This window comes from Drosophila arizonae, chromosome 3, assembly GCF_054131065.1.
Source record: "Drosophila arizonae isolate 15081-1271.41 chromosome 3, UAZ_ARI_1.0, whole genome shotgun sequence".
Lineage (NCBI taxonomy): Eukaryota > Metazoa > Arthropoda > Insecta > Diptera > Drosophilidae > Drosophila > Drosophila arizonae.
The window spans coordinates 8,301,080-8,326,060 of record NC_142923.1 but is presented as its reverse complement, the minus strand read 5'-3'; the positions used below and the strand labels follow the sequence as shown (position 1 = coordinate 8,326,060).

General features: G+C 38.1%; 2 protein-coding genes across 8 annotated transcripts in view; both read right to left on the bottom strand.

Moving 5' to 3' along the window:
* Window positions 1–1,591: 1,591 nt before the first annotated feature.
* Pkd2 (Polycystic kidney disease 2) lies at window positions 1,592–5,052 on the bottom strand. The gene is made up of 8 exons (XM_018002745.2): window positions 4,404–5,052; window positions 3,390–4,287; window positions 2,870–3,101; window positions 2,580–2,807; window positions 2,265–2,507; window positions 1,949–2,208; window positions 1,829–1,882; window positions 1,592–1,765 (listed from the first exon to the last, which is right to left on the bottom strand). Exons 1-8 carry the CDS (start codon window positions 4,900–4,902, stop codon window positions 1,660–1,662), a joined length of 2,520 nt encoding a protein of 839 aa, XP_017858234.1. The 5' UTR covers window positions 4,903–5,052; the 3' UTR covers window positions 1,592–1,659.
* Window positions 5,053–5,142: 90 nt separating this feature from the next.
* Window positions 5,143–24,981, bottom strand: part of bru2 (bruno 2) — a 72,100-nt gene continuing 52,261 nt past the window's right edge. For 6 of the 7 annotated variants that reach the window (XM_089465794.1, XM_089465793.1, XM_089465792.1 and 3 more), the window contains exons 6-10: window positions 20,868–21,046; window positions 16,366–16,867; window positions 10,784–11,419; window positions 7,824–7,979; window positions 5,143–7,110 (exon numbers count right to left, since the gene is read on the bottom strand). In XM_089465794.1, coding sequence (XP_089321920.1) covers window positions 6,839–7,110; window positions 7,824–7,979; window positions 10,784–11,419; window positions 16,366–16,867; window positions 20,868–21,046 — 1,745 coding nt within the window. In that variant the 3' untranslated portion in view covers window positions 5,143–6,838. The remainder of the gene's footprint in view (window positions 7,111–7,823; window positions 7,980–10,783; window positions 11,420–16,365; window positions 16,868–20,867; window positions 21,047–24,981) is intronic. The other variant, XM_018002763.2, reaches the window with a different exon arrangement.

The following is a 24,981-nucleotide window of genomic DNA, read 5'->3' as shown; positions in this document are numbered from 1 at the left end:
ATTATATCTTCTACACCTTTATTGCTAGAGTCTCCAAATTTTTTATATATGCTTATATGCAATTTATACAATTTCGGTTTTTCTTAAAATTTACCCCCCACCTCTAAATTCACCCCCTCACCCTCACTTTTGTAAAACGCGTATTTCAAATACTAGAGACTTGTGCTTTGGCAATTACATGCATATCCATGGTATAATCATAATCTTAAAGTTTCATGAAGATCGTACGTCCACAAAAAAAGTTATTAAACAATTAAGTTCTCATAGTAAGCGCACACTGCAGCCCATGCGTGTTTATGCGTGGGTGCTTGTGTGTGTATGTGTTTGTGTATGTGTGTGTATGTGTTTGTGTATGTGTGTGTGTTTCTTGTGTTCAGGGGATCTCGTAGTCGAGCAGTCTCGACTAGAGCTTTCTTACTTGTTTAGTTGAGCATTTAGATTTTTTGGCTTTTTTTTTCGTATTCATTTTGCTGCTGTTGTTTGGGCGAATCGCAGGCCCATTGAATGCACAAGTGGCCGACATATTTGTACATTATGGGGGACGGGCTTGAGCAGCACATTGGGCAATGCCGCTTCAACTGGCCCGCTGCCAACCGGCTGGCATCATCATCGCCATCTTTATGACGATGATGACGATCAGCAGCAGCAACATTTTAACATTTTTCTGTGCATGCATAAAGCATAAAGGTAAGTAATTATGGCATTGCCTCATGCCGCACTGCCGCCCGCTAGTTACCCTGTGGCAATTGGCGCCTTTTCAAGTGGCAATTGACGGCGGCAGCGATGGCGGCAGTGCTGCCAGCGCAATTTGTCTGCTTCAGTTCTCTGCTCGCTTTTGTATTTACATAGCAGCTCCCTGTTGAGCCTCGACGGCAAGTTTTCAATTTGTATTTTGTATTTGTATTTACAAAAGTGGAATAATACGAGTATGGTTGTTAAGTAAAATCTATTTGATATGTAAAGATTTGCTTATTGCATATTTGTATTGATTTCACTGCAGTTAAACAACATTTCTGTTATCTTGAAATTCCTGTGTTAATTAACATTATTTGAAGAGTTTTGAGTGAAATTTAAAGTAAACTCATGTTTACACTGCAGTTTTAATATTTTCGATTTATTTTAAAATTGTTATGTTTCTTTGAACATATTTCATTTCTTATTGCGATTATTTTCTTTTAAATTTCGTTGCCTTATTTGCACGTTTTTAAATTCAATTTGTATATACAAGTTATTTCATAACTCTGCCACCCTTTGGTTTTCAGCACAGATGTTGCTGTTGGGCACACACACACACACACGTGCCACAACCGCAACATGGTGGCTAGAAGTGTTTGTACCCTAGTATACCAGCAACCTGGTCCTAAACGCCAGATACTTAATGATGCGCCCCGCGCGTGGGCCACATGTCCTTTTGGCACGCTATTCCGCAGTCTGTTCTCCAACTAAATACACATTAGGTGGCAATGCTTTGAAACTCCCGTTAGGGCAGATTTGGCAGAGATTAGCGCTGGAGGTTTCTGTGGCTTCTTCGCTTGGCTGCCGCTGTTGCTGCTGCTCAGCGAGTGGAACTTAACAAATTTAATTTTGTTCATTTAAATACATATTTTACTTTATTTAAAACTAATCATTGAAAGCTACAGAAACTCTATAGACCCAGCTTCATTTGTTTTTCTTAATTTCGCTTTCCACCCGCTTTAAAATGGTATCCATATTGGTAACCAGCTGTTCCAGAATTTCCTCCAGCAAAGAAACGCGATTGTTGAGACTGAAGGAAATTGACACAGTAGATGAATTTCGAATATATGTAAAGAAATGATTCGGTACTTACCGGTACATATCCTTATTCCTGACTTCATTAGGTACATCTGCGAAATAGTGCGCCCTATAGAAAACAAAAATACATAGATATAATAAAATTATAACTGTAACTTTTGCTATATTCAATTACTCGGCTTCCGTTAGATTTCTGCGTAAATGAATTCTTTCCCTCGGTTGGTAGGGATTGTTAGCCATATCAGTGCCTAAATCTTCTTCGGTTTCAGTCGGCTGTGGCAGGACCTGATTTTGACGCTTGCGTCCACAGTGTCTAATCATATAGAAGAAAGCTGAAATTTTCTTATAGACATATGCGCCCAGCTGACTGCGACCCTGAGTTATTTCACTCTTTACCGAATTGTACGTTTCCATGATGATGGCCAAGAACATATTCTAAAATAGTAAAAAATGATCAGTGGCATTTTGGTAATAAATATCTCAATATTTACCAGCAGAATAAAGAAGACCAGCAGAATGTAAGTGAGGAAGTAAATGGGTCCCAGCACACGGTTAGCCTGCTCAATGAGATTGTATTGAAAGTCGCCCAGAATCATGCGTATCATGGTCAAAATAGATGTCAGGAAATTGCGAAAATCTGGATGCTTAGTGCCAAACAGCAGGAGACCCAGCTGGGCATATGCCAGAAAAACGATGCCGAACATGAGACTGAAGCCAGCCAAATCCTTCGAGCACTAAATATGATAGGAAATTGTTTAGATGCTTAGATGCTCCTAGTAATTTCTTATATCACATTTGTTACTCACACGTCTCAATGTCGTTGTAAACTGCACGAGCGTCTTATTGAAACTAATAAATTTAAAGATCTTAACCCAAACGAGAAATGCCAAAATGGCCATCATATCCACATATATAGTATTCCACAAACATAAAGTATCCAAACTCAGGTACTTTTCTTTGGACTTTAATGCATCTACAATTCCACTCACCTTAAACATGTGCCAAACGTTATAGATCATAGCCAGATATGCAAACTAAAATACATGGTAGGAGATTTATTGAGTCGGAAATTATGTAATATTCGGTTGCAACGTACGACCAATATAAGTAAATCCTGTATATTCATTATTGACTTAAAGTAATTCTTGGGGCCAATTCTGCGTATTGCAGTTATTTCCGAAATGGTGTAGTATACAACCATAACATACCAAAATATAATTACGCAGGTCATGGACAGACTTCGATCAGTTAAAAATGAGAGTTCTTTCACGGTCTGCAGCTGACTCTGAGGTATGACACCCCCAGTAGGCGGTATTTCCGCAATAAATCTAGAAAAGATTATAAATTGAAATCAACAAGAATATGAGCAATAAACATCGTGTTGGACGTGGCTGACTTTTAGATACGCTGTTGACAGTTAAACTTTTCGGCTAGATCTTATAAGCTGAATATATTGTATATGTACAAATATTCTAGATTTTTAGTATAAAATATATTTATATCAATATAAATCTCCTGCTCTTAAATGTCCCGAGATCGAGAATTTAATACATTTGGGCAAGATCTAAGCAATTAAAATGCTTGTAAATATGATATAATATCCCGCATCAACTTACTTTACACTCTGAAATATATCTGTATTTGCGTTATATAAATTAAACTCGATCAGGCAAAGCCGCGAGCCGCGATCCAGCCAATGTTCATTCATCAATCTTTTGATAGTCCGTAGATTTTTCTGCTTACTAAAGGATAAGTCGACGGTATAGCCGCCAGTGCGATAAAAATTCAATTGTGTCCACAAGGGAGTCGAGTCTAAGTCCTTCATCGTTCTAAATGGGGTGCCCATGTGATAGTCTACAATCTCCTCCGTTCCTGATGAATACTCTGCATAGCATGTGTTGAAGTAACGTATAAAGGCATCGTTAACATTGCAGCTATCTTTGCGCACACGTATCTGCCGCAGTCGGGGCGGTCCCAGCAATAGGTTCTCATGCAAAAAGACTCTACCTAGCAGATTCGTTGTGTTCCCCGTATGTGCTTGACGTTTATCTTTGCGTATTGGGTTATCGTCATTAACAACTTGGTCTTCTTCAGATTTACTTCCGGGTCCACCTCCAGGTCCACCTCCAGGTTCACCTCCAGGTCCACCTCCGGGTCCACCTCCAGGTCCACCTCCGGGTCCACCTCCGGGTCCACCTCCGGGTCCACCTCCGGATCCACCTCCAGGATCACCTCCAGGTCCACCTCCAGGTCCACCTCCAGGTCCACCTCCAGGTTCAGTTATCGAAACATCTGGGTTGTCAATTTGTTGAAGGTTCGAGTTTATGCCTGTCATATCGCCGTGTAGATTTACTAAAAAATTATAGACTAAATAGTCCCAAAAGTCCGGTATGGTCAGGATCTTTTCAAATGATATAGTGACCGAGGGAACTATAATCATATCACGGGTTGTGAAAAGTTTCTTTATCGTATCATTAAAATAGAACATGTAGGGATGACGAACTGAGAGCGTGACTGCAATGGATATTGAACACAGTATTTATTAATTAGACGCGGAAACAAAATGTATCAAAAGAAATCCTAAAGCTAGAGCTATTGAATTAAAACAGAAGCAGAACTATTTTACTCACCCAAAGAAGTTAAGACGAGAAATATGATAAAGACGGCAAATTCCATGAGTGCATCGCGCACCTCCTCGTCGGTTGTATACAGAATGCGCGATGCTTTCGTTCTCATGCCCTGTCTGTCAGATATTGATCTACGTCTAGTTTCAGGCTCGGTATTTGATTCGCCGCGATCTCCATCGTAGATCTGTTTACGCCTAAAAAGTCGTGCTATGCCCGTCTTTAGTGGTGGGGACGCCTGTTCTGTGGTCAGCGGCTGGGTGGATGGGCTAGGCGAGCCTGGAGCAGTGTGATCTTGCGACTCGTTAACTTTCGGCGGCAGGATTATATGGCGACCACTAGGGGATGGCGGCTCCTCGTCTGGCGCCTGGTTACGCTGTGGGCGTGGCGGCGGCAGTGGGCGACGACCCGAGCGCTGAGTGCCCTGATCTACGCGTTCTGCCCGCTGTGGCGGCTCCTCTTCATCTTCTACATAATTATTTTTTTCTTTATCCTTATCAGCCATTTTGAGTTTTCCTTTATAGAATAGAATATGTTTTCAATTTTTTTTAGTAATATATATACGTATATTTTTTTTATTTCTTTTTATTTTGATGTGCTGCACAACGTCGAGCAAACTGAGAGGTTTGAGGCGAGCAGGCAAGGCAACGACAGGAAACAGCTTGAAGTTTGAACAGTGCTTGCTTTGACCTGCCAAACAGTAAAATTCTGCTGGGGGTCAAGCAGAGAGTGTATGTGTGCGTCTATGTGGGTGTGCATAAAAAATGGCAAGGAATGCAGCGAACATCTGCACAGCAGTTGCATTCTTATAGTCAAACATATCCTGCTATTCTCCCCCATATGCATATGCATATTTCATGCGTTAACGCCAGCATTTGGATTGCAGCAGCAACGCGAACAGATGATGGTGTGCGCGAGAGGCGATGGGGCGTGGCTGTTGGCAGTTTTTGATTTATGTGGCTCGTTGACCAGCTCAGCGACTCCTTTGGGCTATCAGCGCCCAGTTGAGTTGTCAGGACACATAAAAAATGCACGAACAATCGCATAAATGTGTTAAGATCCCTCAACTAAATCGCTTTGGCAAGGACTTAGGAACTTCCTGGCTCCTGGCAGAAAATAAACATATTTTCGTTCTAAAATTAAATACAAGCTTTAGTAATTTTTTTATTTTTATTTTAATGTTTATTTTATTGAACCGTTTGCTTATTTGCATTTATTTTAAAATATTCATAAAGTTAACTTTTAATATTCACTAAATATGTAATAAATCTTTAGATCAACTCATCCATATTACTGAATTATGCATTTGTAAAATTTAAGTACACTTTTTGTTTTATAATAATAATTTGAATGATTTAACATAATAGTTTATAACTATTAAATAAAATATATAAGATATGATTAGGCTCTTGTTGGTGACGAAGTAAGAATTATTTTATAGCTTTTGCTTAGGCTAGCTTCAAGAAACAATTTTCTGGGATTTTATTATTTGATTTATAGTACGACAGACATAAGCAAATGATTGTGTGAAGTATTAAAGCTAAGTAGCTGCTAGGAGTTCTCCCCTTTCTTTTATTAATGCTTAAAAGTGGATTTCATTTTCAGATTGCAGTGTGCGTGCGCTACGAACGGAATTTCGAATGTTTTTGTGTGTGCCATAGAGCTATGACTACTAAAATATATTAACATATTTATCTATATAAATATATATATGTATATGTGAATATGAATGTATATATATTTAAATATATATATAAATATTTATCAGAGCTTATCTGGATATTGTTTTGCAATCAAATATTTTTCTTTATCCAAATCGAAAAACATTTTTTTTATTGCTAAAAACTACAAATTAATTAAGTATAATATTTTTGTATTTTTTTTTACTATGTGATTTTTGATTGCGAATTTTTAATTGATTTTCCCACATTAATTTTTTCATTCATTTTTGCTTAACTATTTGGCTTTGAAAATACTTTGGCGCCACAACGCAGCTCAGTTTTTTGTGAACTTTTTTGTATTAGCTTTGAATTTTTTTGTTTTGCCAACCACACATGAATATAACATTTAATGCATTAGAAATTGTGTTTTTCAGCAAAAGTGATTACAACAAAAGGATGCAACTTTTAAGCTACTTCTTTGGTTGGTTTTTGTGTAAATATTTCTATTTGAATATTCATATTTTGTATATTTCTATTCACTTTTTGTTTTGTGCAATGAAAAAATTGTGTTTTTGTGCCCCCAGTTTATTTAATTGTTGCATTTTTTTTTTTTTTTTTTTTTTTTTTTTTGGTGTTTGCTTAATATTAGATAGATTTTATTAATTGGTCCTTTGGTTTCGAAAACATGTCACGCTAAAAGGCACAATATGGAACTAATCTATTTCTATTTGTGTTTGGGGATTTGTGTTTATCGGCGTTAGATCACGCTCAGTTAGCTGCTTAATAGGGCTTGCCCAAGTCCTTAGGCCGCTTTAGCTGCACCTTCAAGCGCTTTGTGCCTATTTGAAAGCCGTGCATTGCTTGTATGGCCGCATCAGCTGAATGCCGATTGTCGTAGGAAACGAAGCCAAAGCATTTCGATAGATTTGTTTGCTTATCGATGAACACTTTGGCCGATAGCACATTGCCAAAGGGCAAAAATGTCGAAGCGAGATCGGTATCTATGAATTCCTGAGGTAGATGATAGATAAACAGATTGCTGCCATCGGGACCTGTAATTGAAGTGGTAGATAATTATAATTACCGAATAGTTTAAGAGATCGCTAGTACAGTGAATGCTCCACAAGGGGATGGGTAATGCGAAAACTAAAGTAAAAATCTATGAAATCTCTGATTGTTGCCAAAAATTATAATTATCCATCAAGTCAAGGTAAAGATTAATTAACATGTTATGCAAGTAGTTTTACTAGTACCTAACTGATCGATAGAGTGATTAGCGATCGAGCCATATTCTTTATCGATCAATCAATTAATAACTTGCTGACTATTGAATTAATAAGTGCTGAGGTCATATTCTGTTCAATGATTAACGACTGATGGATTGGATTCTTAATTTACATGCTCATCTGTGATCTACTTAAAGTGCTGACTGATGAGTAACATGACCAAAGTCTATAGTGTTATTTATAGCTAATCAATCCAGAGTCTATATTGATCTATAGTCTACGCTGATCTACGCTGAGAAATTCGTAATAAGTCTCAATTTATTAACATGTACGAAACTCTATCATTGATCACCTCATAATCTACTCAAATTAATGATTCTTGCCTTTATATTACATCGCAGAAAAAACCTCTTCCATTTTATGCTATTATGAATCAGCTCAAGATCTACTCAGCCCAATAAGTTTTTTATTTGTGTTCCATCCCATCTTTCAATTACTCAAATTCCTTATTAAGGAGCATTCACTGTATGTTCACTTACCCTCGATCTGTTTGCCTGCCACGGTCGCTGCGGCGGCTTGCAAGGCGCTGGCATTCAGCGTCTGTGCGGCTCCATAGGCGGCTGCTGCGGCACTAGCTCCGTTGGATAAGCCGGTAAAGGTGTTGGTGCCATAGGGATCTGCGGCGCTGGGTGGCCCTAGAATTTTAGATTTTTCGATAATTTTAAAATAATATTTAAGAAAATGTTCACCAAATTGACGCTGCGCTAGGGGAAAGAGAAAATTATGTAAAATATGATGTTGTTTAAGTTTATGCAAGCTGTTGTTCAATAAAGGAAAAAATAATACAAATTACACGACAAACAGAGGCAAGGACAGAAACTTATGAGCACGCCCATGCACTCACACACACACGCACACACATACATAGAGAATATAGAGAACCACACACATAAACACTCAAGTGCTCTATGTGGCAGAGCTGAGTTAACGCATATGGAAACCGCGCTTAATATATTTTGACCCTGGCGTTTTCCTTTGTTATGCCCTATTGTAGGGTATTCTTGTTTTGTTATGAAACGTGCAAGGCATAAAAGAAAAATAAATTCATTTATATGTTCTAGATCTTTTGATGAGGCATAGACTATATAGAATATAGTTGTTTCATTCTATTCTAATGTTAAGTCTAGTAGCAAGCTTTTCATATAAAACTGTCCTGTAGTTGAGTGTATTAAAGCGTCGACGTGCCAATAATGCAATTTATTTTCTTTCTTAGTTTTTGTTTTTCATTCTGTTGTTTTTTTATTTGTGCATTTTTTTCGCCTGCATTATTAAATTTCATATCCTTTTGTTGTAGCATAAAAAATTTGTTGTTAGCCTTTGTTGTGCGCACGGCGCCTGTTTTTTAATTGAGCTGAGCGCCCATACCAGCAAAACCCAAATCCCCTTAACCTGGCCTTTTGCTTTGTGCAACACAGACACACACACACCCACCCACACACACACGCACACACAGGCACACACTGATAGGGAAAAATTTTTGTAATCTACTAAAAATTTATTACGTTTTTACGTTTTCTCCTCGTTTCTTTTGTTATTTACATACGTGTAATACATAACAAACAAAAAGAAACAAACAGCGCAATGAAAGTTTTGCATTTCATGTGCATTCGCCATGCGAACAAAAAAACGAGATGAAAATCATCATAAACATGGCTAAAATTTTTTATGTACCATCAAATTATGAGTTTTCATTTTTTACGCTCAGTATTTATTTTATTGCGTTTCCTGCACAATTTAGAGATATTATTTTTTCAAGTGCCCCGTGGCGTGTTACACAATATATTGATTGAAGGTCTTTCTCTAATCAGTGTTGGAAAATATTCTTATTTTTTGTCTATTAAATACTAAAAAACTGATCTATCAATTTAAGTAGTTTTGTTCATAAAGATTTTTTTAATCCTTTAAATCCTACTGAAATATGTATTCTAAATTTTCTGAAATAGTTCGTATTAAACTACAATACTCGTATTGTACCTCACTACTGTGACGAAAAATCGGATGGTTAAGGTAATCACATTTCCATTGAACATTTCTAAAAAAATTCATTAAAATGATAAAAAAAAAGACTGTCAGTTACCCTTGCAATTATTATTATTCGTGCTCAATAGAGGAGTTGATTACACCAATTTATTTTTTTGTTTGTTGCCATTCACGATCTAGTAAGATTAAGATGAAGTTTTTGAGTAGTCGATAAGAATTATCATCTATATACTTTACTTATTACTGCTAAAGCAAATTTTAAATAATTTTGTCATATAATACAATTTACAAATTTTTAGGGTAGCTGGCTTTTTCTACTATATTCGTTTTCTTTTATATTGCAATCAAAATCTATTTTTTTTTCTGTCAGTTGCACGATTACATTTTTTTCCATTTTGTTTTTAGCTTCAATTTTTTGTTGTGTCAAAATTGTAAAATTGTTCAACGCTTTTTTTTTTGTTATTGTTATGGCACAACAATTTTTATTGACAGAATGTGTAAATAAAAACTAGCTAGAATTTTGTGGGCAACACACAAGTGGAAAGGAGGGCGGGGACCTACGACTGCATGTGTTTTTAATTAACAATAGGCCGCTGGTGGGCGTTTTTTTCAGGTGAATGGCTTAGAATCAAGTTGCATGGGCGTATTTGAACTTATTCAATTTGATGGGTGAAATAGTATAAAACAAGAAAATATGCCTTTGGATTGTATTTTTAATTAAAATAAATTAAAGAGTTGAATAATCTCAAGAAATATCTCCTGATATTTTAGGCATGGGTATCTTCTTAAGTATTTTAGTTTGGATATTAAAATCTATCTTATGAAAACTTTATATATGCATACACTTTTTGTGAACTAAATTGAAAGTATTTAAATCAATCATTGAATTTGCTTCATATCTAAACGCTATATTATTAGAAACAAAACTTTTAACAGCATTTAATTTTTTGTTTTGTTTTTTTTTTTTCCTTTTTTTCGCTTGTGAAGTTTTTGTTAAATAAACAAAAATAATCTTTTAATCATTTCATATGATCCGAATATTATTTTGAAAACACATAAATGATATATTTCGTTTTTTTTTTTTAGTTTTTCTTGGAATTTAGGAATATTTTTATTGTACTTGCAATTAGTTTTGATGTAACATACTTCTGGAAGTAGCTGTTTTGTGTAGCCTCAGCTTGGGGTTATTTATTTGATTAGTATTCGGGTTATTATTTGTTGGGGGAGCAGGGTAAGGCGCATGCAGGCGACATATAGCTGCAGGAATTTGGAGGCGTGTCTTGGGTGTGTGTGGGTGGTAGTGCAGGCGGTTCTTGTAAATCAACTTTTAGTACACACATTTTCATACAGACAGTTAACAGTTATATACACACACATTCACGCCCGCACACACATACAGACATACATACATACATACACATAAACACATATACAAACAATGAGATTGTCATCTACTTACAGAGCGCGCTCAGCGTGAGCGCTTGGCTGGCGCCCGCTGGCGGCGGTGGCGGTGCCACGCCCATTAGCTGTGCCAAACTTAAATTGTGATGCGCATGCGTGACCAATTGTCCAGCGTTGGGCACGAAGCTGGCACCAAGCTGACGCTGATGACTATTGAGAATGTTGCTGCTGTTGGGTATGTGGCTGTTGTTGCTATTGTTGCTGTTGCTGTTGCTGCTGTGGAGGCGATGGCTGTGACTGAGGCTGCTGATGCTGCTGCTGTTGCTGTGCTGGTTAGCATTGAACAACGTTACCAGATTCTGCATAGACATGGATGCATTGGCGAGCAGTCCAGTGCCAGGAGCATGCCCGGCGGCAGCGAGACTCCCGCTGCAGCTGCCGCTGCTGCCGCCGCCGCTGTAGATGGATGCTGGTGATGCGATGCCAAGTGGGAGAGATGATGATGATGTTGGGGGTGGTGCGCCTGCTGCTGCTGATGCGGGTGACCCGGCGACAGCTGCTGCTGCTGCTGCAGCTGCGGCGGCGGCGGCGCCTGCAGCCGATAGATTTGCTGCTGCTGTGCTGCCGACAGCGCCGGATGATGGGCCGTGTTGGCTGTGGTGGGCACTGTTATCCGGTGGGTGGAAATTTAGTCCTGTTTTCAGTTTCCATATTTTGTTTTTTTTTTTTTTTTTTTTTTTTTTTTTACAGTTTTGAGTTTTGGTTTATGGTTGTAAGGTTTGGTTGAGTTGGTTGATTGATTGATTGATTGATTGATTTGTTTTTGTACATGACCACAGAGTCAATCATAGACATACCAAAAAATGTTCAACGAATATTTATATATATAAAAAACATAGAAGAAAACACACACCCAATTGGATTATTTACATTTACAAGAAATTAAAAATTAATTTTGTTGAAATTGTTTTTTTTTTTTCGTTTTTCATGTAAATATATATAACATACAAATCATAAAACATAAATTAACATAAAAGGGCATACAAATTAAAAAAGGAGAGGAAATTAATAAAAAAAAAAAATAAATAAAAAACCAAATCATAAAAAGAAAAATCATAAAAATGAAAATTTATAATACAACCAAAGTAACAAATTGAACAAATTATAAAAGACAATTTTGATAAAAAATAAGGAGCAAATAAAAATTGAAAATAAAAATTTAATAAAATTACTAATAACGCATAGACATAAATTCAATTTCAAATGCAGTTAGACATATAGTAATAGCTAAATAATTAAATTAAAAATAAATTAATAATTATGCATTTGCATTAAAAGGCTCTAAAGTAAGAAGGCTGCTCGAAATGAAAGGCGTGGCGGTAGTTTTTTAGGGCGCTAACCAACGGCCAACTGTTGTTGGGGTTGCAACAGAATCTTACGAGCTCTCACTAAATTAGTTGGCAAGCAGCTACACAAAACGCAGGACTGCTGAACATGGAGGTGGAGTACTCGATAGAGGGAGAGGGAAGGAGCGAGCGACACATAGACTGTCAGGCACGTGTGTGGTTGTGTGTTTACATATGCGCGCGTGTGTGTGTGTGTGTGTGTAAATGTGTTTGTATATGTGGCATGCCCACAAATATTGATGAACACAGACATGGGGCACAACATTCAACAAAACAGGCAACGTTTCTAGATACCTTCCTTGCTAATTTCACAAAATTTTGTTACTCTTCTTCTTCGTTTTCAAATTTTTATCTATTTTCCTTTTTGTTCACAATTTTTCTTAAAGCAAATTTCACTTTGAATGAGCTGCAAGTTGGTTGCTGGAAAAGCCATTATTTTAACTATCATAGACAATGCATTTCTTGTTGTTTCTGTTTCTATACTCTTTGCTATCACGCGCTTAAGCCTTTGGGGCTTTGTCGTCTTCATAAAATTTTAAGTGCGCTTCACCTGTGGCCTGCAATGCACAGAGAGAAAATTTGCTGCTTACCCCTATGCAAGTGAATATTCAGTTAGAGAAGAACCTTTAAATGACGAATTAAATATTGAGTTTTGCTTTAAGCTGAAGCAGATTGGACGAAAATTTTCTAATATTAAAATATACATATATACAGTCGAGTCCTGATAATTTTAAATTGCAATGGGATCGTTTTTTTTGCAATTCACACAGAAATTGAAATTATCGAGGATTATCTAAAACGAACGCGAAATTTGATTTATCGGGTTACAAATTATCGAGACTCGACTGTATATGTATATATTAAAATAGATTTGCAGCATAAGGCTGAAATTGATTTAGACCTGTTGTCTCTCTCTCTTCTCAAAAATATTTCTATATCACTTAACCCCTTTTTGCTCTCAGTGTATACTCACTTGTACCTTCGTTTCTTTACTTTTTCATCCTTTCTATCTTGTGCATTTGTTTACATGCCAGCGTCCTTCTCAGTGGCCCGAGCCTATTGGGTATCATGGACGCCCGCCTCCTGCTGCCACTAGATGCCGCCGCTGGCGATTCTTGTGTCTTTCTTAGGCCTCACTCAGCGCTGTCTTTGATGTTGCGCAGCCTCGGGAATTTGGCATGGCTTATAAAAATTGCAACTCCAAATATGCCAGAAGTGTGGGCAAAAACATAATTTCTGTTGCATGAAAATATTGCTAAAGCACACGCCAAAGGTTTTTGCACATGCTCGCATGCCATATTAAATAATTAGCAACTGCCATGCCCCCCTCACATGTCTGGCCCTTTTTCCCTCCATCAACTTAAGTGCGAGCGCGAAAAGTTCCGCATAGAAACTTTTAGCGTAAATTGGTTAAATCTGCCACATTTACAGGTTGCACACTTAACCAAAAGACGGATTTCTATTTTTTGTACTCTCTGTTATTTCGCCTATTTTTTTCTCTTTTTTTGGTCTCACATAAAAGGCACGTCCCATACATTTGCTGACCATCAGGGAGCGCCCCCATTTAGAGTCCAAGTTTGAGTCTCGGCGTCCGTTGCTGACATTTAAAAAAAGTCATTTGTTATTCAAGTGGCATACGTCGCTCTAAGTTGCCTCTAACTGCCCATCTCTGCCCTTGGCTGTCACCGCTTACCGTTGTCGTTAACTGTTCCTCATTTGCCACCACCCAGCTGCAGAATACTCTAATTGCTAGAGTCTCCATCGGCTTTGTTATGAACTTTGTGCGTATGGGTACTACTTCTTGTTTTTATCAATTTTTCTTGTATTGTATTAAGATATCATCATTGTCAATTATAGTCATTCAGAGGTTTTCAAAATTCTTGTTGAAATGGAACCCAAAAACTATAAGTTTCTGTCTCATAAACAAAAAAAGATTATATTTACTGTTAACTATTATTTTATATCTATGATGAATGACTTTATAGCTTGATATAATTTGGTCTCGCTGTTTCCAATGCAGATTCAGCCTCAACATTGATAATTACTAATTACTCGAGAAACTAATATTTTAAAAATCTGTTTCAATTCTGTGCAGAATATGAATATCTAAAATTAGCATTACAAAGACGCATCTTATAGAAATCATAAAGAAATAATTGCATTTCAGCATTGCATAACAATATTAATTTAATATTTAATATATTTTATTTATATTGCAGAAATACTTAAAGAGCATTCGCAACGTCCCCTATGTAAAAAAAATTACATCAACATCTATTTTTTTTTGTACAATTACATCACGCGTCGCTCAACATTTGGCTGTCTGTGATTCTTTTAGATCTTGTTGTTGTTGTTGTAGTTGGCAGCTCTTGTGCTTGATTTGTTATGCGCAAAATGTTCACGTCGTCGAGACTGGCCAGACAGGCTGGACAGCTGGACGGACAGAGCAGAGAGTTGAGAGCTGTGATGTTCGGCATGGGCGTGGCATGTTGGTCATTCTAATGAAGCGCCGTTGCATATGCAACACGTTCACATTGACGCCGCGTACGTGTCGCAGTATTGCTGTCCGTCTGTAACTGTAACTTTGTACATATATATATGTGTGTTTGTGTGCTTGTGCCTTTTGTTGTTGTTGCTATATCTTTGGTCTGAAATCTGTGCAATGCCTTGGCCATTGCCAGCGCCTGTCCACCTTTTAATCCTATTAGAATTTTTGTTTTATTCATCATGCTCTTTAGTCCGGCCTGCTCTTCAAAAACCCACTCGTAGCCCTACCTTAACATTGCCTTTCACACACATACATATATATATATATCTCAACATTGTTTTTTCTTTTTCTCTCTTCTTTCTCCTGTTTTGTTACGCTCTGTTCTACATTTATGTAAATTTCGTTTGCTTAAATTGAAATTAATTATTTTACAGTTGTCGCTTGCAAATGACTGAAGCGACGTCAGCTTTGGATGCGAGTGGGATGGAGGGGAGGCTGCAGGGGTGGTAGGTGCTCGACACTGCCTCCTGTCCAACTGTTCAACTGTCCAACTGTTATTCATGTCTTTGTTAGTTTCTCTTTAGCTGACTTTGTGTCAGCCGAGAAGTCGCTTGTTATAAATGAAACGACGACAGAGTTAACGGAGAAAAAAAATAATAAGAAAATAATAGAAAAAATCGCTGGCATTTGCAACTTTTACATTAATTCTTGTTTACTTTTTTAAATGCTCAACAAATGACTGCTGTGTACGAGCGCTTAGTTTGCCACATTTAAAGTCATTTATCTTGCGGGAAGCCCTATGAAATATTGTGGAAAATGAATCTAACATTTTACCTGCAGTCCCAAAGTAAAATGAAAATATATTAAAGCTTGACTAGCTTGATTGAAGAAAGTTGACTAACCAAACCATTTTAGTTAATTTTTTTTTAATTTATTTTTTTTAATACTATATTTTCTTAGTCGAATTTGTATTTATTTATTAATTGTTAAAAAAAAAACAATAAAAAAAAAGTTTCCTCTCTTCAACTCAGCTCAACAGTTTTCACATAATTTGCAGCTCATTCAATGTGGTTTTCTTTGCTTATTCTTTCTTGCCAATCATTTCCTCTGCTTTGGTAACCTTTTTTGATTACCTCCTTAAAAAATTCAAAAAAAAAAAAAAAAAAAACATTTTACACACAAAACGAAATGCAAAACTAATTGAAATTCCATGTAAACAAGGAAATTTCAATGGCAAAACGAAACAGATAAATTGATAGATAAATACGAAAAAGAGTTAAACAAATTATTTGGTAATGGGTACAACGCATAGATAAACTAAACACGCAATTAAATAAAACAATTAAACTTGATTTTTGGTTGCAATAGAGAAAAAATTAAAATATATACGAAAACAAACAAGACACAAAGTGCGCGCAATTAACACGAGAAATAGTTGAGGATATTTTTTTATCGAGCAAAATGTGTAAAAACAAAGAAATCGAGAAATATATATATATAGAGACAAATGCAGACATAGAGGAAAAGAGAGAGAAAGGTAAAGAGAGACAGAGATAGAGGTAGAGGTAGAAAAGGAAACACTGTGGATTTGTTTTTGTTTCTGTTTATGGCAATGACTATCTGAGCTGAGGGAACATTCCGATTGGATATACTCTTTTTTTTAGGTGAGGGGGGGGGGGGGGGGGGGGGGGGGGGTAGAGCTTATTAACTAACTATTTCGGTCCTTTTCGAACCTGGCACACTCACCTTGCAGATAGTGGGCCGGCAGTAGTCCGTAGGGCTGCATCTGCTGATAGAGCTGCAAGTGAGCCGTGGGATCAGCGCTGAGGTAGGCAGCTGCTGCTGCGGCTGCCGCGGCGCCAGGCGTCTGGGCATGATGCGGACTGCTGCCGAGCAATGCCGGAGCCAGCGAAGCGCTCAGCGCTGCCGTCGTCGGCACTGAGACGAGCGTCGGCGTCTGTGCTGCAGCGCCAGCACTCTGCACCGGCGGCACACCGGCCAACGCTGCGGCCATCGATGGATTCGGGCGTTGAGCTGCCGGCGCTGCGGCAATCAGCGCTGTGGCGGTGTTCGCTGTGGGCGTGGCAGCCGCTGCTGCAGCGCCGCTGGGCGTTTGTGTCAGTGCACTGATGCCGCATATGGCCTGCAGCTGTTGCATCTTCTTTTGATCCTTTTCCTTTTGCGTGTCGGCGAACTTCACGACCAGAGGCGCCGAGCAGCCTTCCATGGTCTGACTCTGATGCAGGGCCTGAAACGATGCAAGCGAGAGAGGGTTGTATATACAGTAAGTGTATTGTAGATTGAGGAATATTCTGATTGACGGATTGATTTCAGGTATATATAATATAAATATAATTAACATAAGACACTGCTTTGATTGAATGACTGATTGATTAATAGATTGAGTATATATATATTAATATGTTGATTGATTGATATTATAGATAATTAACTTAATTAAGGACTAACTGACCTATCGAGTGCTAGATAGATGCCATATTAATTTCGATTGATTAACTAATAGGGTGATTGATTTATATATTCTTCGCTTATTACTGATATATACATGTTGATTAATTGTGATTGACGAACCAATTGAGTGATTAACTTAGCTGATATATTCAAGCTGATTGATATATTCAAATAAACTAATTAATTGATTGACTGCATCGTTAGCTTTATTGACATGGAATTGTATATTTACTAGCTGACTTTCAGAATCATAGATTTAATATTCGACTTGATTGATATACTTAGTGAAAAGAAAAAAAGGATAGTCTGATTGCCGAAGAGTGATTTCCATTAGAGTACTGAAATAGATGATAGGCTTGCTAGATGGTTGATGGTTTGGCTAAAATGATTGACGATCAATTGACTAGTGGCTGACTGCTTGACTGAAAAAGTCATAAAAAAATTTATTTCACATGAGAAAAAATTAATCTAGGACATTAAACTGAGCATCGACATAAATTTATGTCAATTGCTTCACTTCAGAATAATTCCAAGCTCATATTTCCTAGCAATCACTATACTCAAACGTGTATTTACGAATCGCAGCTACAGAGGCTTATAAACCGCTTCTGTGGCACACGAATAAAGTTCCATCGAACGTCTTTGGACCAATTTCAGTCTGTGGCAACTCCTTCATAGCCGGCACTCGAAGCGCAATTTGTGTGCGGCCGAGACTCAAGCAGGCAAGAACTGAGTCAACTTTGGCTGTTTCCATAAGTTTTATGGGTGGAACAAAATAATAATGACACGAACTTAAGCTGGAGCAATAACAAAGCCGCTGCCTGGCCAAGGCTTCCTGTTGGAGGATCAGCCCGGTTGCTGTTGCTACAAACCGCAGCAATTTAGCCTAAGCGACTTAATTTACACCTTTTACTAAGCCCGCACAAAACAAACAAATGGACACGAAACTAAAACATAAACCAGGCCAAATCGCGCGCGGCATTAGATGCACTTCCGCCGAGGAGGATGCTGCGGGCTGCGCTACGGGCTGGTGTGGCGTAAGAGCCGAGCGCCTGCAACGGAATGGGCCCAAGCCACTTTAGTCATTTCCCGGTTTATGTAGACTTTATCATTGAGACCAGGCGACGAGCCTCGCCAACTTCCGCTCAATTGTGGCCGGGCCGGCAGTTTGTGAAATTCTGGCTGCTGTGGCTGCCGCCTCTTGGGTTTTGCCTGACTGGCTGCCTGACTGCCTGGATCCAGTGTCCTGGGTCTGGGTATCAGGGTGTTCTGTTCTGGCACAGTCAACAGAAGTGCTCTTTAATTACATTGACTATAATTCTTGCGGCTGTGGCGCGACTTTTATGACCGGCTGCTGCTGTTACTGCAACGGTTGTTGTTGTTGTTGTTGATGCCGCTGTTGCTGCTGCTGTTGTTGCTGTTGTTGCATTTTCAGTGTCGCATCCTGCTGCTGGCAACAAAGTAATTAGGCGAATTTCCGACTTTTTAAACAGGTCGCTAAAGTTACCCGCCGTAATAACCATGTTGGCAAGCCAGAAAGCATGCAAAAAGAAATGCGAACAGCGAGATGTGAATTCATTAAGTATAGCAAGAAAATGTTAAAGCTTGATGAAAGAAGCACATAAATTATTGATAAGCATTATTGGTTATTATAGATATGCGCTTTCTATTCAAGTCTGGTTTAATTGAAAGCTGAGCAGAAATTCGTTTGGGTAAGTGGAGAGTTGTACCAGGAATTCTTATTACCAGCGAAATTCTGTTTTTAGTTGCTCCGATAAAACATGCAAAATATATTAAAAAAAAAAAAAAAGCTACACTTTTTTTTCTTCCGCATTTCTTTCGCCTGTCTGCTCGCTCTTTGCGCAGCTGGCTAAAAAACAAAAAAAGCGAGTTAAATGACCTGGTAATCAACATGAAATTCCGCTTTACAGTCCGAGCCAAGTGCCCAGAAACAGTTGACAAATTAGCGCGAGAACAAAATCTGCATGTGATGAGAAATTGTGTATCATCATTTGTTTAAAAAAAAATGAAGAAGAAAAAAATGTAAAAAAGAAAATACACAGCAGCAGCAGTAACCACTGAATGCCAAGATGGAGAAGAGACAATTGTTGGGTGGGCGTGGCTGTGGCAAAATAAATTGCTGGCTTTACAAACATGGCACATTAATATTAAATGCATTTCACTCTTCGCTCGCTCGCTTGCTCGCTCGGCATTGCATACTTTCAGGCGTCAATGGACGGCAATGACTTGCAGCTACTGCCCTGCCCCTTACGTTGTTGGCCCTTAAGCTCAGCGTCCCGCACTCCTTAACCCTTTTTCCTTTTACCCAAACAGCGCTGACTTGCCAAATCATTTGGCCAGCAGCAGCAGCAGCAGCGGCAGCGGCAGAGGCAGCGGCAGAGGCAGCGGCAGAGGCAGCTGCAGCAGCTCATTGCGTTTGGCTTGGTGCGTGCTTCGCATTCAGTAATTTGACTTCAAATGCATTAAAATTGCACAACAAATACATACACACACATGTGTATGTATGTAATGCTATATACATTTATATATACATATATTTATATGTATTTGTGTGCTTGTATATAATGCAGCTCGCCCGCAACACATTCATCTTGCAAAAGGCGACAAATTATGTGCAATGCACAGACACAGAGACAACATGTTTGAGTCGCCCACACTTTGGTCCACCCTAAATACAGCCCAACGTACACACACACACACAGCCTCCCACTCTTTAGTTGCTTTTGGTGTGTGCTTTACATGTGTTTGTGTTTGCCTGTCGGAAGTTTGTAATTTTCCCTGTTTCCGGCACAAAACTTGCATTAGTGTGGACATGTTAGTGTGTGTATGTGTGTGAATGTGTATGCATGTGTGTGACCATTGCAGGCTGGGGCACATGGCTTTTGCTATGGAATCTGTTTGCCTCTCTGCTCGGGCAAAAGCATTGCCGTTGACTTCTTCCGCTGCCAGCGGCGGCGTCTTGCTTGCATTTCTACTTCCTGTTGCCGCTGTTGTTGTTGTTGTTGCTATTGTTGTTGTTGCAGCTGCACGCGGCTTATGCTCAGTCATTTAGGCGTGAATAGGATATGCCAGACTAATAACTTGCATTTATTATATGCATGCTGAAATGCACAAGTTTTCAATTAACTGGTGGATATACTCTCATATATATTTGAGAGTAAAGAGGTTGACTATGAATAGATCTTTGAATAGGAATCAAGAGTTAACGAAGGACAGCTGAAGGGAATTATATTTATTTATATAGGTTTTCTGTCCTTTACTTCATGAGTTACGTGGCTTAGTTACTGCATTTGAATATCATGCACTCAATTTTAAATAATAATTAAGATAAAAATAAAATAATAAATGAAAACAAAATAAAAAATAAATAATAATATAAATCTATAAATTTTTACTTGGAGCCCCAGCTATGGAGTGTAAATAATATAATATATTATTGAATAAAAGTTTTGCTCTTATTTTACATATTTTAGATAGCAGTATCTATAGTCTTTTAGGGTATCCATTTGCTTAAGCAGCTTTTAAATGCCTGCAGCTTCTCGCTTTATGTTGCCGTGGAGCATCGTGTTTTATATGCGCGACTCTTGCCGCCACAGCAATTAATCATTGCGACAGTTTTGCGATGCGGCCAGCACAGATACTTTCACACAAGCACACACAGATACTATGCACAAATGATAGGCTTAAAGCTTTAAACAAACTTTCCCCGAACGATCTACTACTTGATAGCATATACATACTCTATTACAACTTACCTTGATCGCCCCAATGGCATTCTGTTTGGTTGCGAATGTTACGAAGGCGCAGCCCTTGCTCTGGCCCACCTGATCCCGCAACACGGTGCACTCCTCGATGGTGCCGTGGCCCGTGAATAGTTGCCTCACATCGGCTTCCGTATATTTTTTATTCAGCATGCCAACGAAAAGTTTGCGCTCTGCAAATAACAACAAAATACATAACAAATTATATGAATATTTTACTACGAAAACAACAAAAATGTTACGAAAAAATTGTTAGAAATTTATATAAATGTAAAGTTCAAGTGGTAAATGTTCAAGTGGAGGAGGGAAGAAGAAGAAGAGGGAGGCAGAGAGAGAGAGAGAGAAGGAAGCCCACAACATGGCGACAATTTTAATTGTTTTGCAAAATAAATGATAAAGGGGTATATTGGTTTTATAAATGAGACGAAGTTGGTATAATATATATGAATCAATTATTTGAGAAGAGAAGAAAGAGTAAAAATTGGGCTTAAGTATGATATTAAATATATAATACCTTGTGTTTTATTTTACTTAAATATATAAAAGAACATCTTACAAATTTAACGTTCTCTTTAAACTCAGTTTTGAAGAATATAAACTTTGCTTTCCAGTTTTATAGTAATTTTTTCCTAAACCTAAACTACCTTCTAGTCGTTTTATAGAGTATGCTGCACTCGACTCGCATTTAATTTTTCATGTTTATTTATTTATTTATGTTTATTTTATTTATTTTTATTTTTTTTGTGAAGCACAACTTAATGGCTCACAACAATTCATAATTATGCTCGTAAGGCAGTTTGTTGTTACGTGGAGTATGGGGCTCCAGCTCCTGTGGGGACTGCCTCAATTTGTTGATTGGGGCACTTAAGAACGCTTGGGTAAATAATAAAATACAACTGTGGTATTCGTAATATTTTATGAAATCATATCAACCAAAATTAATCAGGCAGCAACTTTAAAAGTGATTTTCTGCGTAATTGACAAGCAGCTGCTGCCGCTGCAATTGCAACTGCAACTGCTACTGTTGGCAACGGAAGCAACTTTAAGTTGCAAAAATAAATCCAAGGAACAAAGCTCGATTGCTGCTCGGGCTCGCCCCAGTAGGGCATTTGTGTGTGTGCAAAGTTTTTGCATGGCAATTGCTTGCTTTATCTTGGCCCAAGCACAATACGCATACGCAACGTACGCCCGTTGCCCGCCCACGGAGTCCACGCTTTGTGTGATGGGTGTGAGGTGTGGGGTTTGTGGGGGGAGGTGCAAAAGTTTTGGAGCGCACATGCAAAAGACTAAAAACGCAATCGCAACAAATCGAATCATTGCAACAACAAAGCGCATGAAAACTTTTCATTTTGCAACACTTTAGAGAAGCGTTCCCAAAGTTTCCGTTGCATAGACAACACTCATACGCAACGTGGTGTCGAGCGGCAGCGCGAGCAGCGGCAACAATAGGAGGCGTTGCTAACCAATTCCAACTGAAGATGGCTTCAAAAATAAACTAAGCGTGTATTGAAACCACTTGCCAAATACCCTTACTGAGGACCAGTTGACTATAAAGTAAGGAATGTTAAAAAAAAAAGAAAAAAAAAATTATAAATAATTTTTAGCGTTAAAGTTATTTGTAATATGTTTTAAATATATTATAAATAAATTTTAAAAATTTAATATTTAATTTCATTTTTGTTCTTAGCTTGTTGGCTATTCTTGCTTTGCTTTATTATTATATAGAATAAATAAATATTATAATTTTTTTAAAATTATTTTTGTAGTTATTTTTTTATAATTTTTAATTTTCTGCTACTTGAAGGATATTCGATATACAGTTTTGATATAGCTCACAAAACATAGTTTTTTAGAGCATTCGCTCTTTGCCTTGTTTTAGCTAGTTTCTCAACATTTTTTCGTTGTCCCTCTTTAGCCCGATTTTTTTTTTATTAGACGGGGAGGGAGAAGACGAGCTTCTGAACTGCTGTCGTAAAGTATAAATATAGAAAATTGTGTCGCTGCAACGGAAGTGATTGGAAATTGTTGCGTTTCGCCTGCAAGACGAAGGTTATTTGCGTTGCTGGAGGGGCAAAATGGTGGGGGGGGGGGGGGGGGGGAGCTGTATGCGACGCATAGCACTCAGCTGCAGCCTCAGGTCTTGCCCGCTGGTCTCTTATCGAACAGAAAGTTTTTCAACACACACTCCTAGTGCCAAATACATACATACATACACACATATATGGATTGCACTTTGTTCATTCTTTTGTTTGCCTGCCTGCCTGCCTGACACATGTGCGGGAAATTTATTTGAGGTTAGTTCAGGTGTGACACAGAAAGTAACATTTTATATATTTATTGTATGGATTTGCCATTTCAAGTTCCAACTTTCTCGCTAGCAAAAGATAACGCAAACTATGACAAAAAAGAAGAAGAAGCTGAAGAAAAAGAGAAATAACAAATGAGAAAGGAATAAAAACGAACCAACTTATTGCAACTGACTCAGCGACAGGTGCAACGATGTTGTTGCTGAGAGCTTGTTAAGCACCTCTTTTGCAGCTGCCATACGGATATGTGTGAGAGGGAGAGAGAGCGAGAGAGCGAGAGAGAGTGTGTGTGTGACCATTGCTGATTGGAAAGTTTTATGCGCACGTGATTTTGCACCGATAAAGCTGGCAAAGCCAAGCCAAGTATCTTTAAGTATCTGCAGGTATCTACAAGTATCTGCATTGTATCCGCGAATGCGCATTCGCTGCTACTGGCATGCCGTAAATTTCAGCTAACGATAAAGCAACATCAATATATGGCGGTGTTAGGTTGCTGCCAACTCGTATGCACTTCATTTGGAACATAAAATATAATGTTTTAGTAGATTCATATAAATTTGGCAAGCGTTTAAGAAATCAATGTCTATGGGACTTGGGTGAAAATAGAAGACGGATCGATCGGACACAGATAAGCTTAAGAGTCTGTCTAATTTAGCTGTGAAAATATTTTCTAATGCTACTGATGCTGGTGATGGTCTATAGAGAAAAATTAATACAATAATTTGTTAGTTTTAATCTGAATTATTTATAAGGATTTATAGTTCTTTTTTTTTCAAATTAGTCAAGTAACAGAATAAAAAGTTCAATAATAATAAACTATTTAAATACTTTTATTGTGGCCTTTGATCTTTAATGTACAATAAATTTAAAAAGTGACGAATTATTAATATAAAAAAAATAATATTTTTAGTATAAACGTTACCATAAAATCATGTAACGTTTATTTAGAAGACGTTTGTTTTTTATTGTATTTTGTATTTTATTTTAATTTATTTTATTTATTTATTTTTTTTAAAATCATTATTGTCGCTAGCTCATTGTCTTTGTAGCTGCGCATTTGGGCCACTTTTTATTTTGTTCCCTTTTGCCCTCAATATATTTTTAAAGCGCTTTATACTTCTACAAGCAGCAACTCAACCTGTTCATATTTGTGATTTGTGCATTCACATGCATAGACCTTAACGGCCAGTGCATTATTTCAGCTGAACGCAACTCAGTTCAGTCGCCCATACACCCACACACTCGGAGTTTTCTTAGCGAATTACACTTGCTGGGACCTCATTTAACCAAGTCACGGCCCGTCTCGCTTTTCGGCTGTGGCGCAACTGTAGCTGCACTTGGCCCATTACAGTTGCAGGAATTGCAATTTCACGACAATTACCACAAATTGGTTTCCTCAAACCGGCAACGTGCACTTCGTCCTCTCGAGTTGCAGCTGCTCGTTTTGGTGCTCTGCGTCTGTCCCTCTGTCTCTGCTCCTCACAATTATGCGAAGAATGAAATGCGCATAAACTTTCTTCACAGACTTCGTGCGGCATATAATTTTTGGGAAAACATCTCCCACAGTCCACAAGCCCATCCACTCTTGGCGCAGTGCGAGTTCATCTGACCTCGCTGACTTGGCATATGATGTCGTTGACTGTCTTAAGATTTATGTGCCGAGTCAAAGACGGAAACTGCACTTATGTGTGCTTCCCCATCTTTATCGCAGCGCACACACACACACTTTCTCTCCCTCTCTCTCGCTCTCTGTGTATATGAATTTCACTTCACACTTGAGACATCAAGTTTTGTGTCAGAGT

Coding starts and splice junctions, on each gene's coding strand:
- Pkd2 (XM_018002745.2), bottom strand. CDS start 4,902: ATGGCTGATAAGGATAAAGAAAAAAATAATTATGTAGAAGATGAAGAG. Junction 3,102..3,389: donor GATATATTTCAGAGTGTAAA/GTAAGTTGATGC, acceptor AATCTTTTCTAG/ATTTATTGCGGAAATACCGC. Junction 1,883..1,948: donor AGAAATCTAACGGAAGCCGA/GTAATTGAATAT, acceptor TGTTTTCTATAG/GGCGCACTATTTCGCAGATG.